The following is a 21,197-nucleotide window of genomic DNA, read 5'->3' as shown; positions in this document are numbered from 1 at the left end:
TAAAATTTCATTGTAAATAAACGTCATTATTTCCGATTCAAAAATGGCCATAAATCACTGTTTTCAATTATTTTCCATGAATATATATACTATATAAATCATTCTGTGCAGATCTGATTTAGATTTTAAGAAACTACTTTAGGTTTAATGTATACACATTCATTTTGTTTTGGTATGTTGCAAGGCACTTTCATTACTCCAGTCATCATTCGTTGTACTGAAGTGCTAGTTTTTAGTGCCCAGATACCGGCGAAAATTCTGGTCTAATTATTATGGCTATTTGTCGAAGTCACCACTTGTACAAATACCTTCGCAATGCAAAATACACTTCGCAACTTTTGATCCGACCATTAAAAGATGACACCTTCATTCAGCGAAATTATCGTGCGATTGCTTCATGCGTTTTTCAAGACAAGCCGATACCAAAACAAATCAATTGCAATGTAGGTAAACAAGGAAGCTTTCGTTGCTTTTCAGTTTCATCAATTCATGATTCCGAGGCTTCAGAAGAAGTGAAAGGTAAATCATCAAGCAAGACAAAAGGTAAATCACTTCTAGAATTGCAGCCTAATGATTTTGTTGACTTCCTGAAAGAGAAAGGCATTCATCGCTGTTATATTGTGTATGATAAACGAGATGGACAAGTGAAAGTTTCACATCCAGAATTGGAAGAGTTTGCAGAGTTTGTGAAAGCTGACCATATTGATTATGACCAACATGAAGGTGTGTTTATGCAGGTTGGACGGAGAAGTGGATGCTTGTTGGGAGCATTTGTTTGGAGAACTAATCGGGGTCAAGCCGTGAGTACATACGTTTTTGCATGAATTCATGAATTGTTAAAACTAGGATTACACCTGTCGCATGTATGACACACTATACGACCCCTGGCCGGTCTGCCTAAAGGTGCGTCATGGGTGGGTCCTTTACCGTCAAATTGTTGATGCAGTGTACAGTCAAGGTAGCTCGAGGTACTCACACCTCCGTCACTACGATTTCCACTGTCCTTCTCCATACGAAAGTCTGAGACTCCTGAGCATATCTGGTCCAGGGTACACATAAAACACCACTTTTTCTCATAAATACCACTACCTACCATTCCTCACGTGAAGATGAGACTTAAACAAAACATATTTGGTGCATGTTCGTAAATTTTGAGCACATTTGAAGATGTAAAAGACCAGACTTGTGACTGTTATCGTCGCAGTGTTTTGAATTCTTTAATAGATGCCGTCAGTGTGACGTCATCACAGCGACGTGAGTTCACGGTACCCCGTTTTTACGTACGTAGGGCATTCATGGCCCTAGTGAGGAAGGAACAGGGCCATGATGTTTCGGGCTACAGTCAAGGAAGCCACTGGTCAGTCACAACATGAGACATAGGTTTGTCAATATCAATAACTTTACCTGGGTGCATCAAATGTCTGTCATTTTTGCTAGCTTTCTATTCTAAAGCAACATTTCAAAACTCGGCAGTACAATGAGCTGTCCATAATATAATTATGCTTATAAATCGCTACAGGTAAATTAAGTAGTTCTTGGCCAAGCTCGATCGTACCTGTTGGGTCCATGTAGCGTACTACCGTAAACACTCGATAGTTAGCTATGTACTTACTATCGAGCGCTTTAAAAAAAAAACAAAAATGAAGGCGCCATCCATAAAGTGTAAAGGGTTTTGAGCAAATCATTGTTACACATAGTTATAATATACAAATTATAAAACCTGCAAATCTGTGTCTCGACTCCATTTAAGCTCAGTTGGTAAAGCACCAGACTTTGGTATAATTGCAGAGAGCTCACATCTTATATGCCAACCAAACATGTTGATAATAATTTTTGGGTAGGGGACATCCGTGAATAGCGTTATTTGAGGTCAAAGGTCATCTATCAATCAATCAGTTACATTTATGTCATTGTGCCAAAAATCTAGAGGTCGAGTGAGGTGAGGAGGCCATTGATTTAGGCTCAGCAAAGGGGAAATTGCTTTTTTTTTTTGGAAAAGCAGACTTCAGTGACAATCTTACTTAGTGATATAATCATCTCTGGGTAAGGGACCCAAGTTATTGGACATCTGGATTCTGGGGAGGTTGGGAATAATGTAAAAAATCAAGCAGAGGTATTTGAGGATGGTGCCTTTAGCCATAATTTACGATTTCTGTCAAGTGTCAAATTTTAATTACCGTATGTTATTCTTTATCTAAAATGTCAAGCAAATATTAGTAATTTTACTGCTGGGAAGGGTTTCTGTAAAATTTTAAGCTGAAACCCCACTGGCTATTTAGGCCATTTAACATGGAGTTTTATGGGGGACTTAAAGTCATAATATGACCTGTCAAAATTGCTCTGTTGTCCTACAAGCGCAATACATTTGGCTGATTCCATTTAGATCCTGTGCAAGTTGGGACATGTGTAAACATTACAAATATGCCATAAAATCAGGTTTGAAAAAAAAGTAACCGATTTCTTAAGATCGTACATTATGGCCAGGGACAGGCGATTTGCGAGGAAAAAAATAGCAAATTGTGCGGAACTTTTTTTTCAGTGCAAATCATGTATCCCTGCCCATAGGCATAGGAAAGAAATAGCCAATTGCCCGGAAAAAAAGTTCCGCGCAAATCGCTTGTCCCTGATTATGGTTTTAAAATGCAAAGTGTAAAAACAATAAATTGGTAAATATACAACTTAAAATGAAAAACACAATTGCCTTGCTTGCTTGCAGGTCCACAGGGCCCGGGATTTTTTGACTCAACATTGCTGCCTTTATCATAAATCCTTAGTTGATTTTGCATTACATTTATACTTGGTGAATCTGAAGTTTTACGAAGTGTCACAAATATGTGGACCAGTATGACATTAAAATTTCTACAATAACCTGAATTTTTGTGATTTTTAAAACTGAAGATTTAAAAAAATCTGATGTCACCATGGGATTCCTTGACTCATTTCCTTTCCAAAAATGTATAGTTTTATATATACGGTACATAGAATTCAGAAATAATGATGCTCAAAAAGGTCCATGTTCTCTCCCATTACTCTAGCCGTAAATGCAGTAAATGCTTATTCTTTTCCCCCTTTTCATCAGTGCGGTGGTATAAGGCTATGGGACTATCCTCGCATGGACAAGTACTTACGAGATGGGCTTCGTTTGGGTCAAGGTATGGGTGTCAAGTCAGCTTTAGCAGGTCTATGGTAAGTGTAGAATTGTCGTACAAAATGTACCTATGCATGTAAGAACTAAACTAACAAGTGCTGCGTAATTGTGAGGATGGTAAAATAAATTGCAGTATAAGCTTATAATGTAAATAAATATTTCAGAAATTTCATATAAATTTTTGTTTTGACTGATTTTACAATACCCTTATAACTGTGTTGGAGATTTTACCAGTTTAATTTGTTTGGAGTAAACAAATATTATCCCATTTTGTCAAATGAAACATAGCTGAATTCCTAATTCAATAAATAAAATCAAATTTAGTCTTGACCCATTTTTGGAAATAAAGGCTAAAAACATGCATTATTAGGGTGTTTTCATTATATACTGAATGCTTAGACAGTTAGACTTGTGCCAAGTCTTTGAAATCTGTGACTGCAAATTGTTTTTTAACATGCAAAATTGCATGTTTTGGCATATTTACCCTCAGTTTGCAAAATTATTAAGATTATACTTTTATTGCCAGTTTGAACTAAGTAAAGGATTAAGATCTCTATGTTTCATTTGGCAAAAGAGGATAATGTTTTTTTAATCCAAATAAAAAATAGTTCTGTATTTTTGTGGAATAAGGACATTAGGTGCCACCACTCTTCACAAAAAAAATAATAATCCCACAGGTGCAAGCGAGTCTTAAGGCATGATGTGAAATTTCTGTTAAGATCCGGTTGTTAATCCCAGACCTTTGAAAATCTTGTGGTGTAATCTTAATTTTGCTTAAATTCACAATGAAATTTTTAGTCAAAAACACCTAATGATAGGCCCCGCAAAAAACGCAATTTTAAAGGCAAAAAACAAGATCAATAACAATAAAAATCAAGATTTCCCACAAATTTCTTTTAATAAGCGAGATATATTTTCCCGGAAACATAGCTGCCATTTGACAATCGAAAGGATGGAAAGTGTAAACAGGAATTAAATTTTTCCACCTCAAGGTGTTTTTTACATTTAATTAATCATTCTTCCGCTTTAATAAATTTGAATATAAACTTAACTACTTCAATTTAGCATCCAATTACCTTGAAATGACTGTTTTAGAGACCAATTAAGCACTGGTGAGTGCATTAAGCTTTGATGACATGAGTTGTCAACACAGCCATGGAACTTACGATTTTCGGAACTGAAGGGCATTAAACACCTTGTTTTTTTGCTTGTTGACTTATTGAAAAGCGAGATAATTAATCAATAGCTAGAATTGCGATGAGAAAACCGAGATTGCATTTTTTGCTGGGGCTTACCTAATGACAATTGTAATGACTTATCCTTCTTTGGGCAATTTATACACAATTTTTATTTATTTTTACACTTTTGCTGGGATCATTGAATAGGCCTTTGAACCAAGCTATGTTACATATGCTATATTTTGAAAGACTTTTATTTCATTCAATTGAATGAAACATTAGTTTTACCTAATTGAGAATAACAATTCCACAAAATATGCATTTTTAGGGTGAATTTTTACATTAGCAATATGTGACCCAATCTGATCCAAGTCAGAAATTTTGAAAATTGAGTTACCGTGCTACATTTTGTACCATTACTAACTTGCTCTATACAATGTACCTACAATTACTGATCATGCTGATGTTGAATCCCCAGTGCACTTGATTACTTGGTTTTAAAGTTATGAACCTTTTATGTGTCCATTTTCTTAGCCTTAGAATTGGCCCAGATCTGGTCACATATATATATATGTGTTTATGTGACTTGATCAAGGGGAATGAGTCACATGTCGGCCCTGGTCGAAAATGAGATACATATTTTTCTAAAGAGGACATAGAGCTTTCAGAAACTGAAAACCCCATGTTGATACGACTTTTCTTTGTGAAGTTACGTCAATTGATCAGTCGCTGAAAACAATAAATAACAAAAGAATTTCAACACTTTCTTTGCCAATATCTCAAAATCAATATTAGCGACATCCGACTCATTTCCCTTGATCGTGTCACATATATGCATTCTGATTGAAAATGATGTGCTTAATAATATTCTCCTTTATAATTTATTAGTATTATAATAAAGATAAGAAAGAGTGATATTTAGAACTATTATAGCCTAAACACAAGATTTTGAAAGCTTGGACTATGTGAATTTGGTGGCTGCGAATTTGCTTGATCGCACCACACATGTGCTATTTTCAGAGATTAGTGATAAGCGACTAGCTTGATCACATTAAAAAAATGTAGAATTAATTTTATGTTTACACCAACTGTGTGATATAGCCTAATTCATATTATAGAGCTCTGCCCTCGTAAAAAGTAGGCAATATCTTGCATTTAAATTGCCCTATCCACGAACTGCTCAATTTTATAATGTTCATATCACGCATTCTGATAATTTGTTATTGACATATAAAAGACAATACTAGACAATGGGGAGAATTTGTTTGTTTCTCCTTTAACCTCTGACCACAGGGCCGGAGGGGGAAAGGGTGTAGTGCAACAGCCACGAAGCGCGCCTGGCCAAGGTATCGATCCAGATCTGCGAACAAGGATGTTCTATGACTATGGGGACCTGCTATCCTCATTAAATGGTTGTTATGGTAATGCTACATACAGGTTCCCAACAACTTCATTCACACATAAAATGACAAATTATGTCTTGTCTTAAATGTTTTCTTGTGCATGTTGTCATCTTTCCAATCTGTTTGCTTGTACATGTAGCTTAACCATGTAGAAATTTAATAGTATATTTGTAGCTAGATTGTAACACACATTGAGCAAAGCATCCAGGATCAAACTAGTTTAACATTAGATAATATAACTGCATTTGCTGTGTTCAAATTTGTAAAAAGTTGTGGTGTAATAGTTCATCTTTTACTGTTCAAAACAAAATATGACATGATGGATGCCACGCCCATTGGTAGTGATTTATTTACTACAAAGCCTCTGCCAAACTTGAAAGATTGTTGCTGTGGCTTCAATCATTCTATAAACCAAAAATCAACAACTCAGGGACTTGCATATACCACAATAAACCATCGCAACCAGGATCAGCTCCCCAAGTTTCGTATTGGTTTACAAGTTACAACAGGATGAGTTGCAGGACATGTAAGTTCTTTGTCCAGATCAAGCTACATGTATACATGTTACAACTCATTTCTTTTCACATGAGCAAACTAATGACCAGACCCGTATTCCGTACGGCGTACGCAGGACTTCATTTGGGGGTGCTGATTTTGAAAAAGTGGACTTTTTTTCCAAGGCCTTAAAATGTTTTGGCAATTTCTAGTGAACTGTATGGACATTGTACAGTTGTGCATTAATGTCCAGGGTGAATAATATCCAGAACAGAATTTGACAAAGAACTGAAATTACAGGAAAGGGATATTATATTGTGTATAGTTTATGTGGTTTGGAATAGCAGTTTTATTTTAAATCAATTTATGAAACATGATTTCAAGGACATTGTCTGCCAGGTGCCATGTAGATAGCAATGTTATGTTATGCCTAAATTAGCAGCATAGGAATAATTGTGCAGACAAAACTTGTTACTAGCCATGTATGAATTAATTGCAACTGCTTTGTACATATGTTAAGCTTCATTCATTATGGACAATGCAAAAGGATACAGTACATTTGGCACTTGTACAGGATACATACTTGGCATTGACTATCCATTCATTTCAATATTCATTTAATTTGTTCAATGCCTCAAAACTTATTTTACTGCTACAAATACATAGGCCTAAATACCTGTAGTTGAATCACAATTTGAATGAGGAATTATGACATTTAGGTAGGCTTAGAGAGAAAACACTATCTTGCATTTCTCACTGTGAATCTTTTTATTGCTTTTTCTCGCTTTAAAAAAGAAAAGAATGAAATATGAAACATTCCCATTGTTTTAAACCGGTAATTAAATCTTGCTATTGACATTTTTCATTGGAAGTAAAAATTATGATACAAAAATTGCTTATATTAAAAAATGAAAATAATAAAATGCATGCACAAAATTAATAAATTAAAATGTTTAATATTAAAAATAATAAAATGCATGTATACACAAAATTAATTATTGACCCTGGTGCTTTAGCTTTAACATCCATTTGTGTAACAACAGTATAGCAGCATGTTTTATCAGTACACATCACTTGGATTAGGCCTAGGGTGTATGTTCAGTGCTTGCCTTGCCTTGTACCAAGTCCAAAAATCAGGCAAAATTACTTGCATTACATGTAATGCAAAATCAATTTTATATGCAAGAAGAATATTTTGTGTAAAATAACAACATAGTACTGTAAAGATTTGCCTAATGCTGCATAAGGGCTCCCTTGACATTTAACTGGAATTTTAGGCACAACCAAAAGTACCCTCCAGTAAAAATCCCATCAACAAGGGTATGGGCCCGTAATTATTCTCAAGTTGTTTAGAATTTTAACAGGCGTGAGCCGTGAGGTCTCTATTTGTACATGAAGCTAAGGCAAAGGAGCCTATGTGCGCCATTAGGCAAGTTATTATGATATTTTGTTCAGCATCATTATGCAAATTACACATTTTACTGGGAAACTATTATTAGATGTATGAATACTAGTAATTGAATACAATATTTTATCTCCTGATATCAGTTTACATATGAACAAGGCAAAATAAGTAAAGAAACCAAGTGATCTATACACACACAAAATATGTTGCTCAAATTTGTTGTTTGCTTTTGCTTAACTTGGATTTGAACCCTGTGAACCTACCGCTGTGGAAAAATAATTGTTTGGTTTGCTCAGGACCCCCTATTTGTAAGTGTAGATATTCCAAAAATCTACACATCTTCATGTCCACATGCAGATATAAAACTGCAATTTTATCTTTGCATCATTCATGGATCAACTGTTGGGCATCATTTTCCTGGAAGTAACTTAGTGCATGGAAGTACAAGTACTTTCATGCTTAGTGTAATTTTGTCCATTGATGGTGCATTAATGCTGTCCCAGACAGTGATGGACAGGTTTTTCAGACCTTTTTTGTGATGCATTGTTTATCACAAAAAATAATCACTAAAATTAATTATTTTTGCGATTGACCCTACTTTTTGAGCGGCATGCAACCCTAACAAAATAATTATTTTTTCACAGCCTAATAACCATTAACCACTCATTCACTCGCTCACTCACTCATCCATTATTTCATACCAGTACCAAAATGTCTATGTGAATTGTGTACCGTTCTTTGTTATTATTTCTTGTCTGTTTTTTTCTTTCTGCTCTGGAGGAATGGTGGTGGTATAGGCATAGTGTCGGAGCCACGGGAACGCAAGCACTTGCTCCCGGATTTCCGTACGCTGGTTTTCAATGACTATGGCGGATTTATCACATCCTTGAATGGATGTTATGGTAGGTGTGGTTATTGCTCTTGATTCCAGAAAATTGTATATATGATAATATTGACTTAAATTCCTACTTCAATGTTTCATTCCTATTAGGTCCCAATAAAGAATTACCAATACTGCATAACATGCCAAAGATGTTCAATATTTTGTATAACTTTTTGTTGTTAAGTAAATCAATTTTTTGGAATCAGGAGTAGAACAGACCATGACAAATATTCTCCAACCAAATAATTGGAGACATACATTTATAACAAAGTGGCCTGAAGATTGGTTTGCATGTTGATGCACCTTGCAACTCCTATACTCTGCCTAACTGGTACAGAGCATGCAGTGATGTGCTTACTGTTCAATATAAGTGCCGAATAGCTGAATGGGTTTGTAGCAAGTGTCTTTATGGTGCACCCAAGATCTATATCTGTGGCTCTTTGTTGTGTAAATGACTGTTACTTTTCTTGACTTGTCTATTTATCTTGATGTAATGTATATGAACCCAACCTCAAGGTCTTTAAAATAGATCTATTGCTTGTCCAGCACTAGCATCAAGTCTTTTAGCCTGGGTTTATCAATGTAAACTTTTGTTCAAGTTAAATGTACATGTACTTGCACTTTATGTTACAGTAGATGATGTGCTGTGTGTGGGAGCATTTGTAATTACCTGCAAACATGGACCTACATTAGGATACACACATCACATCCATGGACACACCTGTAACAGTGGACGTCCACAGTTGCTGGCTATAACCAGGACAATGCAAATAATGTAAAAATGCATTTAAAAGTGGTCCACGTTTAGGGGTTTTAGGATGGGTCACGGTTGGATAGGAAGTTGTCGGGTGTGTGGGGGTACGTCCACAGTGTGTCACTTGAAACTGGGTGTGTATGTGTCCTTGTTTAGATAGGATTAAATTAATTCATATGCTGAATGAGGTCCTTGTTTGCAGGTATTTACAAACAGGGGTGAGTTTGTTTAACAAGTCTGATGTGTATAGATTAAAACAAGAACTGGTGTAAGTAATGGAATCTAGTTCAGATATGATTATGATGTAGCAAGAGGGTATCTATTCTATTTTTGCAACATTAGCGACATGGATGGACATACGAGGTGATTTAATAATACTAACACTGCTTATTACAATCTTTTAAATAAATTGTGGTCATTGTTTAACACTTTTCAGCAATACTTGGTGTTCAATTGCACCGTATCTGAGTTTGAGTCCCTGGTAGCCTGGTACTCCAGACCAGGTCCTTGACTCAAGGTTTAACTTGGCATTTAATTTTCAAGATGTGACTCAAATCAGTGTGATGATGGTGTGTGAGTTGCAGTCTGAGTCGTTAAAAAATGATTTTAGGCAGGACTTAAGTCCGGGCTCAAGTCCTAGTCCAGGACTCAAGTCCTACATCACTGCTGTGTATAAAACAGTGTAAGCTTAGTATGCTACATGTATGCGACAGGTTCGTTTCACATTGGCCATAAATTGTTTTAAATTACTGTAGTAGGAAACATTTACAATGTAGTCTTAGTTCATCAATCTACACATGGTTAATAATTGTGTTATTGATGTTTCCTGTCCATTGACAGAGCATGAATTGCAAAATATTTAAACCATTGCTTAAAATTTATCAATACACTTAATTTAGTGACAATTAATAATTCCCACTAAAGAGCTGTTTATACTTTGTTAACTAAGTTATTCAAAATTGCCCCAAATTTACAGAATCAGGTTGTTAGTAAAAAAAAGCAAACATTCTTAACTTTTTGGTCAACATGAACATAACCATCTCTGCTTTTGAACAAAGTTGTAGTTGAAATACATCAAAACTAACCAAATAATGTAATACTAAATGTGGACCTAATGACTATTTATATTGCAGTGGCAGCTGAGGACGTTGGCTTAAATGTTAGTGATCTGGACAATGTACACATGTTCACTCGCTATACAACTTGTATCTCGGAGGACAAAGGAGGATCTGGCAACCCTTCAGTTGCCACTGGGAAAGGTAAGGATTGAATTGACTGGATACAAAAAATTAGTTTATTAAAAAAGATAACCAAAATAACAAATGCACTGTGGTGTAAAATTTTAAGCACTAAAGTTTAAGTTTGAATTATAGAAAGGCCAAATTTCATGCTTGATATATATATCTAATAATATAGTAAATAGTACATTGTAGGAATGCTCAATATAAAGGTCTTAGCTTGCATTATATGAAAAATTTGGACTACAATAATGCATGCAAACAAAGCAGAATAAGTAGGTCATTGAAAATTGTGACCTAGGGTATCAGAAGTATTGACCAAAGAATAAGATACAGAACTAAATAAGCTCTATCCATCATAAAATGACAATTCAATATACAGCAGAGATACAAGTTGTATAGCATAATATTATACAATGTAAAGAAAACTTATTAAATGAGTGATTTGGATATTTAAGCTGAAAAGCCATAAAGGGAACACTGACTGCAGCCTGTATTAAACCTTTTCTTATACCTGTTTCCAAGTGTGAGTAAAGGGACAACTGTTTCTTCCAATTTAAGAGATTCCACATTTTTCTGATATATATATTCAAGAAACAAGTGAATGACTTGGCAAGCTATTTAATGTTGTGTTGCTTTGTTTCCTAGGTGTGATATGTGCAATGGAAGGAGCATTAGACTTCTTAGAAATGGGTACTCTTGCTGGCAAGAGTGTTGCTATACAAGGAGCTGGAAATGTTTGTAAGTTGCTTTCTGCATAATTCAATGTAGATTCATGCTACAGTGTTGAATAGTGTTTGAGCCCATGAGGTCAAGTTCATAGCTAAAGACTTCATTGTTTATGCCTTCTATAACAGCAGACATTGCAACAGATATTGCATAGTGTGTTCAGACAATATAAAGCTGGCACAACTCCTGTAATGGGTGGGTAATGTGAGACAAACCACGGTTAGTGCGCTGGTCACTGCTGGCTATTGATACTGGACTGGTGGCGATTTACATGGAAGACAAGTGATGACTAAACCATTATGCACCCTGATGTGGCAGTGACGTCAGTGCGCTGAGGCAGCTGTTTCACACTCGCAACTGTCTGTACTGTGTCTTTAACCATGTGCATGTGTACGACAGCGCATTGAGCAAACGCTAGCGATTTGAAGCTGCACACAATGAAATTTGCACTGACATCGCTGCCACATCAGAGTGAAAAATGGTAGTAGGCCTACTTTGCTCAAACATATATCATGTGTTTTGCATCTAAAAATTGATATTACATTAGATCATGGCACTTGACAGAAAATCACTGTTAATGTAACATTTCATACAGGTACACAGCTCTGTACAGAAACAATACCCTAACAAGTGTGACATTGTCTACTAGACAATCACTTGCTGTAATGTGTTGTTCTTTTTCAGCCACTGTGATTGTAGAAGGCTTATTGAAGAAAAAAGTGGCAAGTATCTATGTGACTGATTGCCATATGAACAGAGTAGAGGATATGAAGCATAAATTCCATCCAAAGGTAAGCAATCTGCACTTGTTATTTACAATGTTGATACTTCATTGCACCTCGAGTCTGGTAGTGACATTGCTTTTCTGCAGGCATGCCGGCAAATTGTCCTTGTATGCATGTGTATACACTCTGTGTGAGTGGGTTATGCACTTATATCACTACCAAACTCGAGATAATAATTTCCCACTATGGATCAAATGGCATATTGACTCGCATCTTAATATGACAATTGAGGTCTGCCCATGACAATCACAGTTGTCACTTCAGTATGTCTTGTACTTTGTGGGTGAATATGACTTCACAGCTGACAGCTAATCTAAATATAACTTATATCAAGTCATTGCAGTTACTTGTTTATTACAATTTATATTAGACTTGTACCAAGTGTGACATCCATACATTGTGAACTTGTTTATTATAATAGAAGTGATCTGTACCCTACCACAAACTCAATAAAGAATTTATCATAGCCTACTTTGTACTGATAAATATAAGGTTTACATTTGCCCTTTCTGTACCAACTCTGCTAGTGAATAATATGGTAATGTGAGGTCATCTGTTTTTGCACGACAACAGATGTCTTGCACTTGTGCACAACCCTACTGACCACATAATAGGGAGGGTCATAAATATTTCCATTTAGATTGGGGTTGTCACCAATAAATGAAATCATGCCAACATACTCACAAGTGTAATAAATGCACAGACATATTTGTCATTATATTGTTGTTTTTCTTTCAGCATTCAAAAGTTCTTACAGTTGAGAAAGTTCCACTTGATGATACCAGTGTATTGGCATATCCATGTGATATAGTATCACCATGTGCTTTAGGGAATGTGAGTATACTTATGAAAATATCTTTAGCAAGAATAATGCTCAGTGCAAAAGTTACATTCTATACAATTGATGGATATTTGCATGGTTAATTTGCATAAATTAATCAAATATCAGCAGCCAGCTCACCAAATTAAAATGCTCGCCGTGTATCTTTTTCTTCTCAATGTCTGTGGGTGTGACAGGCTGATTCTTCATATGAATCTGAAAGCAAATTTTATTGCTCATCTTGCTTTAAGGGCTGGGGTTTGAGCGTTTGGACAGTATTTATTGTGGGACATTAGAGCACATCAGACATATCGAATTGCATTTTGAATCTGAAGAATGTCTTTCTGATATCAAATAATTTTGATTTTTGAAATTCGCAATTTAATACACATTTCATGGCAAATCATTAAAAATTGATATTTTTGATATTTAACAGTACTTGAAGTAAACTTTATAAATCTGATGATTTATACTTAAAGTGTGTGTAGGTGGGATGAAAAGCCGACGATCAATCGAAAATTTTGACCTTTCAGTATTGAAGATATGGATTTTTTTCCCAAAACACCAAAAAAAAATTAGGTCTTTTGGGAAAAAATCCATATCTTCAATATGAAAGGTCAAAATTTTCAATTGACCGTCGGCTTTTCCTCCTGCTACATACACTTTAAGAATATATCATTAGATTTATATAATTTACTTATTTTGTATTATATTGTGATTTTCATAAAATGAAAATTATTTGATATCAGAAAGACATGCTTCGTGTTCAGAATGCAATTCGATAGGTCTGAGGTGCTCTCATGTCCCACAAAAATACTGTCGAAACGCAATAAACGCTCATTTTAGATCCCTTAAGGGCTGGGGTATGAACGTTTGGACAGTATTTATTTTGGGACATTAGAGCACATCAGACATATCGAATTGCTTTCTGAATACGAAGAATGTCATTCTGATATCAAATAATTTTGAATTTTTGAAATTAGCAATTTAATACACATTTTATGGCAAATCATTAAAATTGATATTTTTGATATTTAACAGTACTTGAAGTAAACTTTATAAATCTGATGATTTATACTTAAAGTGTATGTAGGTGGGTTGAAAAGCCGACGATCAATTGAAAATTTTGACCTTTCGTATTGAAGATATGGATTTTTTTTCCCAAAACACCAAAAATAATTAGGTCTTTTTGGGGAAAAATCCATATCTTCAATATGAAAGGTCAAAATTTTCAATTGACCGTCGGCTTTTCCTCCCTGCTACATACACTCTAAGAATATATCATTAGATTTATATAATTTACTTCAAGGACTGTTATATATCAAAATTGAAAAATATCAAATTTTATAATTTGTCATAAAATTTGTATTATATTGTGATTTTCAAAAATGAAAATTATTTGATATCAGAAAGACATGCTTCGTATTCAGAATACAATTCGATAGGTCTGAGGTGCTCTCATGTGCCACAAAAAATACTATCGAAACGCAATAAACGCTCATTTTAGACCCCTTAAGAATTGGTTTAAAATTCATATATACTTGTCACAACCAAACCAGCTAAGTTTACATGAACATATAGAACTTATTCCTGATTTTGTTTTCTCGTTCAATTTTCAAATTAAATTGTGGGATAGGCTTTTACAACAGGAATTCATAACAATTAGTGGGTTTTAGCGGGTTCGCCGTCGGACAAGTTTAGAACTGTCAAGCTTTCGTCAGGAGTAGCTCTGACTTCTTCAGGACAAAGTACCTAAGATTGAGACATGTAGACCGCCCCTTGTCTACTGATGACTCTGAAAAGAGTCGTTCACTGAAGACTGCCCCTTTTCAACAGAGAACAAGCAGATCTCGCCTATCTGCTAATATAAATTAATTTTTGCAATAATTAATTTTCAAATTGTTCAAGAAAACACTATCTCACACAAGGAAAGAGAAACTATTATTCACATATGTGAAATTTTTAATGACTTCCCCAGCTCACATTTTTATGACAGTGGGTTAGTCTAATGCCGGATGCCTTTATAGCTGTCCCAGAGTCATGAAATGGTGATTGCATTGGATAATTTTAGGTCACATGTACCAGGTCACATGACTCATGCATTTCTGATAGGTAGTAATATAATGAGTTGTCTCCATTGGATACACTGGTCCATATGGCCTCATTCACACTTGTATTTTTTTGCTTTCATGTGTCTGATTTCATGAAGTACAGTGAGACTTATATGTCAGAACCTGAGCTTAAATTTTGTTCATGGAATTACAGAAATGTTCTTGGCAAATTGCATATTTTTGTAAACTTACGGTGGTACTACACCCCTTGAATTTAATCAGGGGGTGTAGTACCACCTTAATTGATAGTAGCCTAATTTGTATTAGATATCCCGAAATTATTCCTCATCAATATTGGCCATGTGCAAGCTAACAACTTCATCAACCTTTCTTGTTTCAGGTCTTAAATAAATACACAATACCCACTATCAATGCAAGGATTGTATGCGGTGCAGCAAACAATCAACTAGGGTCACCTGCAGACAACCAGCTAATGAAGGACAGAGACATCACATATATAGTAGATTATCTAGCTAATAGAATGGTACGTATAGGGTTCAATATAAGTGACATTGGAGCCTTATCAAGGTTTCAGTATTATCTAGCTAATAGAATGGTAGGTACGTACCGTACAGGGCTCAATAAAAGTGATATTGGGGTTCAGTATGATCTAGCTAATAGAATGGTAGGTACAAGGCTCAATATAAGTGACATTGATGCCTTATCAAGATTTCAATTTTTTAGGCTCATCAAATCTGTTGTCCTGCTTGAATAGTTTTCATCTCTAGTTGAGGCAATGCCAGTGGCAGATTCAAATTGCATGCTAATCTAATCCCACTGGGAATGTACACACATAGAAGAATTTGACTGTACGCTTGCGATGCAACCAAGTAAGTGCACCGATTTGAATCTGCCATAGCGAAATCCAAAATGGCGCTACTCTTAACTTGAGATGAGGACCAGGCGGTGGTGGAAGCGATATCGCCATTTTGACGTCGCCATTGGATTAACACATAATCATGAAATCTTCACAAACAATTCTAAATTTGTTTTGTGGTGTAAAAGGAAAATTATCTTACCGTAAAACCGTTGGGGTACGACAATGTACCACACTGCAAGTATGTTAATTTTCCATTTGTAATTGCTAACCGTGTATTATGAATGGGGCTCTCAGCCTCGTACGTCACATGTTGCATGTCCTATGCCGCCTGGATGAGGACCTTTGACCTGTTCCAGTTAGGTGGCCTAAGATGGGATGAACTATCTGGTGCCTTCATCAGGAATAAGGAATTGCAAAACATGGCGTACGATGTTAATATTTTTACAAGGCAAAAAGCAATTGGTGACATGTGGGCCTTTGCAAAGAAAGTTTCCTATTATTGAAATATGAGGCCCTCGTCATAATGCAAATTATGTGGTAATTTTGATCTCCTCGTCTTGTGTTTTCATACCGTTTGTATCTGTAGTTACCATATTTGTATCAACAAGAAGGGCAAAGGTTCCTATCACATGGTGGTGCCCTAAGTCAAAGCCCAGATGGTATTTTGTAGGTTTAATGATTATAAACTGGGGGGAATAAGCACCTACTAATAATGATGTACTTTCAAGATTGTATAATACATTCCAGTCGATAGATAAATGTAGGAAATGTTTAGATCACATCCATTTCCCAAAATAGAAAATGTCTTGAATGCTGACCTACTTTGAGCCCATCTCCTACTACTACCTAAATGAATTGAGTTAATTCCACTATCAGCTGAAATCGATCATAATTGTGTTATTTATATTTTTTGTTTTCCACATTGTAGGGTATCGTTAACTGCGCCAATGAAAACTATGGGCGTTTGCCAGATGACCCAGCTATTGGCAGACATTTTGGCAGGGAATGGGAAAATTCAGTAAGTTGGAACATGTGATTCTCACAGCAGATGATTTGCATTATTCATATTATTAAGATATTGTTATTCCATTTCATACTTCGTAAGGTTGGCTCTACTGTATTGGTTTGTGTGCTAGAATTTGTAATTTTGCAATACAATTATTAAGTGCTGATGCAAACCCTTACAAAAATATTGTAGAATACGTCAATCTTATGGGTGCTAGTGGTAGACATCCAAACCACTAGCATAGCCAATTAGCAATAGGACTGAAACTAAGGATTATGTATAACTTATTCATCTAAATTGCAATCATCAGAAAAAACAACCCAATGCGCTGATGCTTTTATTGCAATAGTTGCTAGCTGTCGTAATTTTAGATATATAAAATATAGAATACAGAATTGTCAAATATTGCCGGTACAGTGCAACAGAGCATAAATGCCCAAAACTGCAATTTTGGACACGTAATTTAAAATATAGATTAAAGTGAAAAATGTCACTTACAACGTTTTTTGATCAACCTCTGATCTTTAATAAGGTTGCAAAATTTGACACGTTTTCGTACATTTTCATATAATTAGCATAATAAAAAGAAATGTATGAAAAAAATGAATTAATTTTTTTATCGTCAAAAATAAATATGTTATAAGAATTAAACTTACAAGAAATATTAACTTTTGTCAAATCCTACCATTTTGTCAGAGAATATCTGCATATTTGTATTAATTTTTTTAATTAATGGACATAATTGATTAATCACTAAATATTTTTAATGATTTACCATAATTCCAAACATGTCAAGCAATATGTCAAATTAAAGCTAATGAAATGCTTTATAAATTGATCAGAGCACATTTTGCAAAATGTTTTTAGTATTTTAGTTACAAAATTCCAAACATTCTATTCTAAATTTTTGCTATACACGCACAGGAGCTGTACTTTTAAAATCTGCGCCTAATCAATAATGAGTCTTTCACTCCATTGTTAAAGTATTGTGCTCCCTGCAGCATTATGGGGTGACCATGTCCTAGAGTTTGATGGTTTTGTAGCAGATGACAGTACTCATTCAAGCCTATCAAGGTCAGTTATTAGCCACTTGCTGAATGGCTGGGTATTATCAGCTAACAAAGAGATGCCTTATGCAGCTGCCAATCATTGTAGAGGTTTGATAACATTTTGTTAAAAACCCAAAAGTGATATAAGGACAAAGCTATGCATGTTGGTACTTGATTGTGTGAATTCCTATATGTTGAAAATCCCTTGTAGGAGTATTGTTTTATGTGTAGTGTATATTGTTCATAAATTATATAGCTTTCAAATTTTGGGCATTTATGCTCTGTTGCACTGTAGGACTTGACTCACTAAGCCTTGATATATCTCTTGTGTACCATTTATCATGTTGTCAAATGAGTAGTTATTAAAATTAAAACTTTTTTTTTTTAATCACATTTTAATTCAAATCACATTTAAATTCTTCAGATTTTTGTGATGACCAAGCGAATCTTACAGAAAGCAGCAGATGACAACATAACAGCAGTGGAGGCAGCAAACAGTATTGCAGACAAGCTGAGTAGAGAGTTACATCCTATCTGGCCTAATAGAAGCCAACAAATAATCCATGCATTAATAGATAATGAATGGCACCTACAACATTAATCAGATGATGGCAGCCATAATTAGGGCAGTGTGAACACATATCCATTGTATACATCGCTGTGAAATGTCTGCATTTCCATGTTTTTAATTCTGTCAACTCACAAGTAATTCCTGCACATATCACCAGGATTCTGCCCAGTGCTCTCCAGTTAAAAAAAGGAATAAAATCATAATGGCCACATACCCAAAACCATAATGCAGACTATTTTCCCAGAGTCCCTGTGCATTGTATGCTCCGAATGCTCGCATATTCATGAGGGCTGGTCGTTCGAGCACTGGGTAGCTTCGCGTATATGTGACAGAGCGTTGCGTGTCTTTGTGTTCACCGGAAAGACAGTAAAAATATGTGGTACGTGCGGAGCAGTTTTGCCCGGCGCATTTCATGGAACTATCGGCCCTCGTTATCGGGTGATACTGACAGAGGCTGAAAACTCAGACAGAGGCTAAAAAAGTGTAACGGTGTTGCTTGTGCAGATAATAACTTGTAACTGTTATGTACAGAAAAGGAAATATTTTTTGTTTAGGCGAACAAAAAAAACATGTTCTACGGGCGGACGGTCCTTTCAAGTAGGGCCAGTCAGGCATTTGTTTTTCTTTTCTTTTAATTCTGGAGGCTAAATTTACCCTAAAATCTTATTTTTTGCAAACATATTTTCTACAAATGTGCAGCCAAATTTGGCCCCCAAAACGGCTGATTTTACATGATTTTAGCAGAATGAACAAATAAAAATTCCCCAAAATGTAAATTCTGGGTTGGTCGGGCCTGTAGAACAGGGTGTTTTTTGTTGTCTAATGGGTATACTCACAATCAGCTGAGTTTGACTTGTGATCCAATCATATTTTATTATTTGTAAACACACGGATGAAAATGCAGGTTATTGGTATCTTATAATTACCTTGTTATGTGACATAGTATATTAATACACTTCATAATGACTGTGCGCTGGTTGTGTATTTGGGCATCGTATAATTGGACGCTATTGAGATTGTTTGGTAGCGGTGTTTCCCTAGTCAGCTAATTTGATTTTTGTACAGGCAAACTTTAAAATTGTATAAATTTTAACAGAAGAAAATGTGACAGAGGTGGAATTGAACAAAGTGAAAAGTGCCGGTTATGAATGAGATTAATGACTTTGCATCAGTTGTTTTCGGGTGTGTTGAAACATCTAAACATTTGTGTTTTAGACCTCAAAATTGCAAATGTACAAATATTGAAAATATGATGTATCTGAAGTCAAAATCATTATAATCCAAAAGTATGGATGGAATTTTTGTCAAAATATTTCATGGAATTTGGTTCTGCAAGTGCATTTAAAAGGGGCACTTTGACAGATGTCACCTGCACAATTCAGTAGAGGAGGCCGGCAGAGGCGCTCCAGTACTGGGAAACACATCCTCGAGTTAAGTATTATGTAAGGCCTGTGTTATATTCTAAATGCAGATTGCACTGACAAGTTTAATTTTGTATTAAGAACCATGCCTATATAATATAAGGAGTGATCAGTGTATGTACAAATGATTTCTAAAATGTTCAGTCTTTTTGTATTTCAAACCCAGTAACCTTTATCAAAGGCTCCACTAGGCCACAATATGTTGTGCACAACATGTTTACTTATAATGATCATATCAGTACTGTCAGTAACCATTTGAGGTCACTGGAATTAAATCATCAAAATAGTGCATTATAAGAATGAATTAATTTCTCATGAATGTACCAGAAAACCATATGTTCTTTCAATGCAATTGCTCCCCATGTAATTTCTTCATATTTATATGGTGAATCATACTCTAATCAGTAAACTGTTTGTGACCAGAGGAGGCTTAAAGGCATTCCTACAATGCACTATGATTGGGAAATTGGATCAATATATCTTAATTTTAAAGGCAATGTCCCCATTACCACACACACAAAATGGTAATTTAAAAACTGCAGCCAACGAGCTAATAGTCAAGTCTTATGAAATTAAATTTGATTTTCTTACAGAAAACATTCATAATGTCCCACTGCATTCATTTTATTCATAAGTCTCAATGTTTTGATTGTTAAATAAAAGGATGAAAACACCAGATATTTGCACACAATCCCAATGCAAGCCTTGCAAGGTATGGTCAACTGTGCCACATGTGTACAAAAAACAGACATACGAAGGTCAGAAACCCCATTGGTTTATGGGAATGTATTTAAACATCTTCTGGTCTCTGACAATCACAGTTAATTGGAATAGACACTTACCTGTGAAGTAATTTCTCGGTATATTATAGTGTAGTCAATGTTATATTATACATCTGTTACAATATTTGTAAAATGATTGCACCTACAGTGTTGTTATTTCCTCTTCAAATACACAGTAAATGCACAGCACCGTCATTGTTCAGGGAGTAACATTGGGAGTATAAACAAGTGGAATATTCCAGATTTTGATTGTGCTACTGACCACTACAGACTATTTGCAAACAGCCAAAGTCCCTGTGCCTTGTATGCTGTGAATTCTCGCATATTCATGAGGGCCAATCGTTCAATCATGCATATCAATCTAATCAAACCAGTGTTGCATGACTTCGCATGTACACGATAGCGCGTTGCATGTCTTCGCTTTTATGTGAAAGACCGTGAAAATACATGGCATGTGTGTAGCAGTTCGGTCTGTCGCACTTCATGAAACAATTGGCCCTCATTAATGGGTGATGTTGGAACTTTACCTGTTGGAGAATAATCTGTAGTAGTGTGTGGATTTAATGGAACAATATTGGAAATTAGGTGAAGGAATATGT

At 35.3% G+C, this 21,197-nt stretch overlaps 1 protein-coding gene across 2 annotated transcripts; it reads left to right on the top strand.

Annotated features, from left to right (window-relative positions):
* The first annotated feature begins 193 nt into the window (after positions 1-193).
* Positions 194-20,693, top strand: LOC140149038 (leucine dehydrogenase-like). Of its 2 annotated transcripts, none has more exons than XM_072171186.1 (10): positions 194-800; positions 3,080-3,186; positions 8,410-8,531; positions 10,400-10,525; positions 11,153-11,245; positions 11,918-12,024; positions 12,757-12,852; positions 15,290-15,433; positions 16,698-16,787; positions 18,249-20,693. In XM_072171186.1, the coding sequence occupies exons 1-10, from the start codon at positions 273-275 to the stop codon at positions 18,423-18,425; spliced, it is 1,590 nt and encodes a 529-aa protein (XP_072027287.1). In that variant the 5' UTR covers positions 194-272; the 3' UTR covers positions 18,426-20,693. The 2 variants fall into 2 exon arrangements, with proteins under 2 accessions (XP_072027287.1, XP_072027286.1); XM_072171185.1 differs by lacking the exon at positions 8,410-8,531 and adding an exon at positions 5,620-5,747.
* The last annotated feature ends 504 nt before the right edge of the window (positions 20,694-21,197 follow it).

The sequence above is a fragment of the Amphiura filiformis genome, chromosome 3, assembly GCF_039555335.1.
Source record: "Amphiura filiformis chromosome 3, Afil_fr2py, whole genome shotgun sequence".
Taxonomy (NCBI): Eukaryota; Metazoa; Echinodermata; class Ophiuroidea; order Amphilepidida; family Amphiuridae; genus Amphiura; species Amphiura filiformis.
The sequence above is the reverse complement of the archived record's forward strand: the minus strand, read 5'-3'. Positions and strand labels throughout refer to the sequence as shown.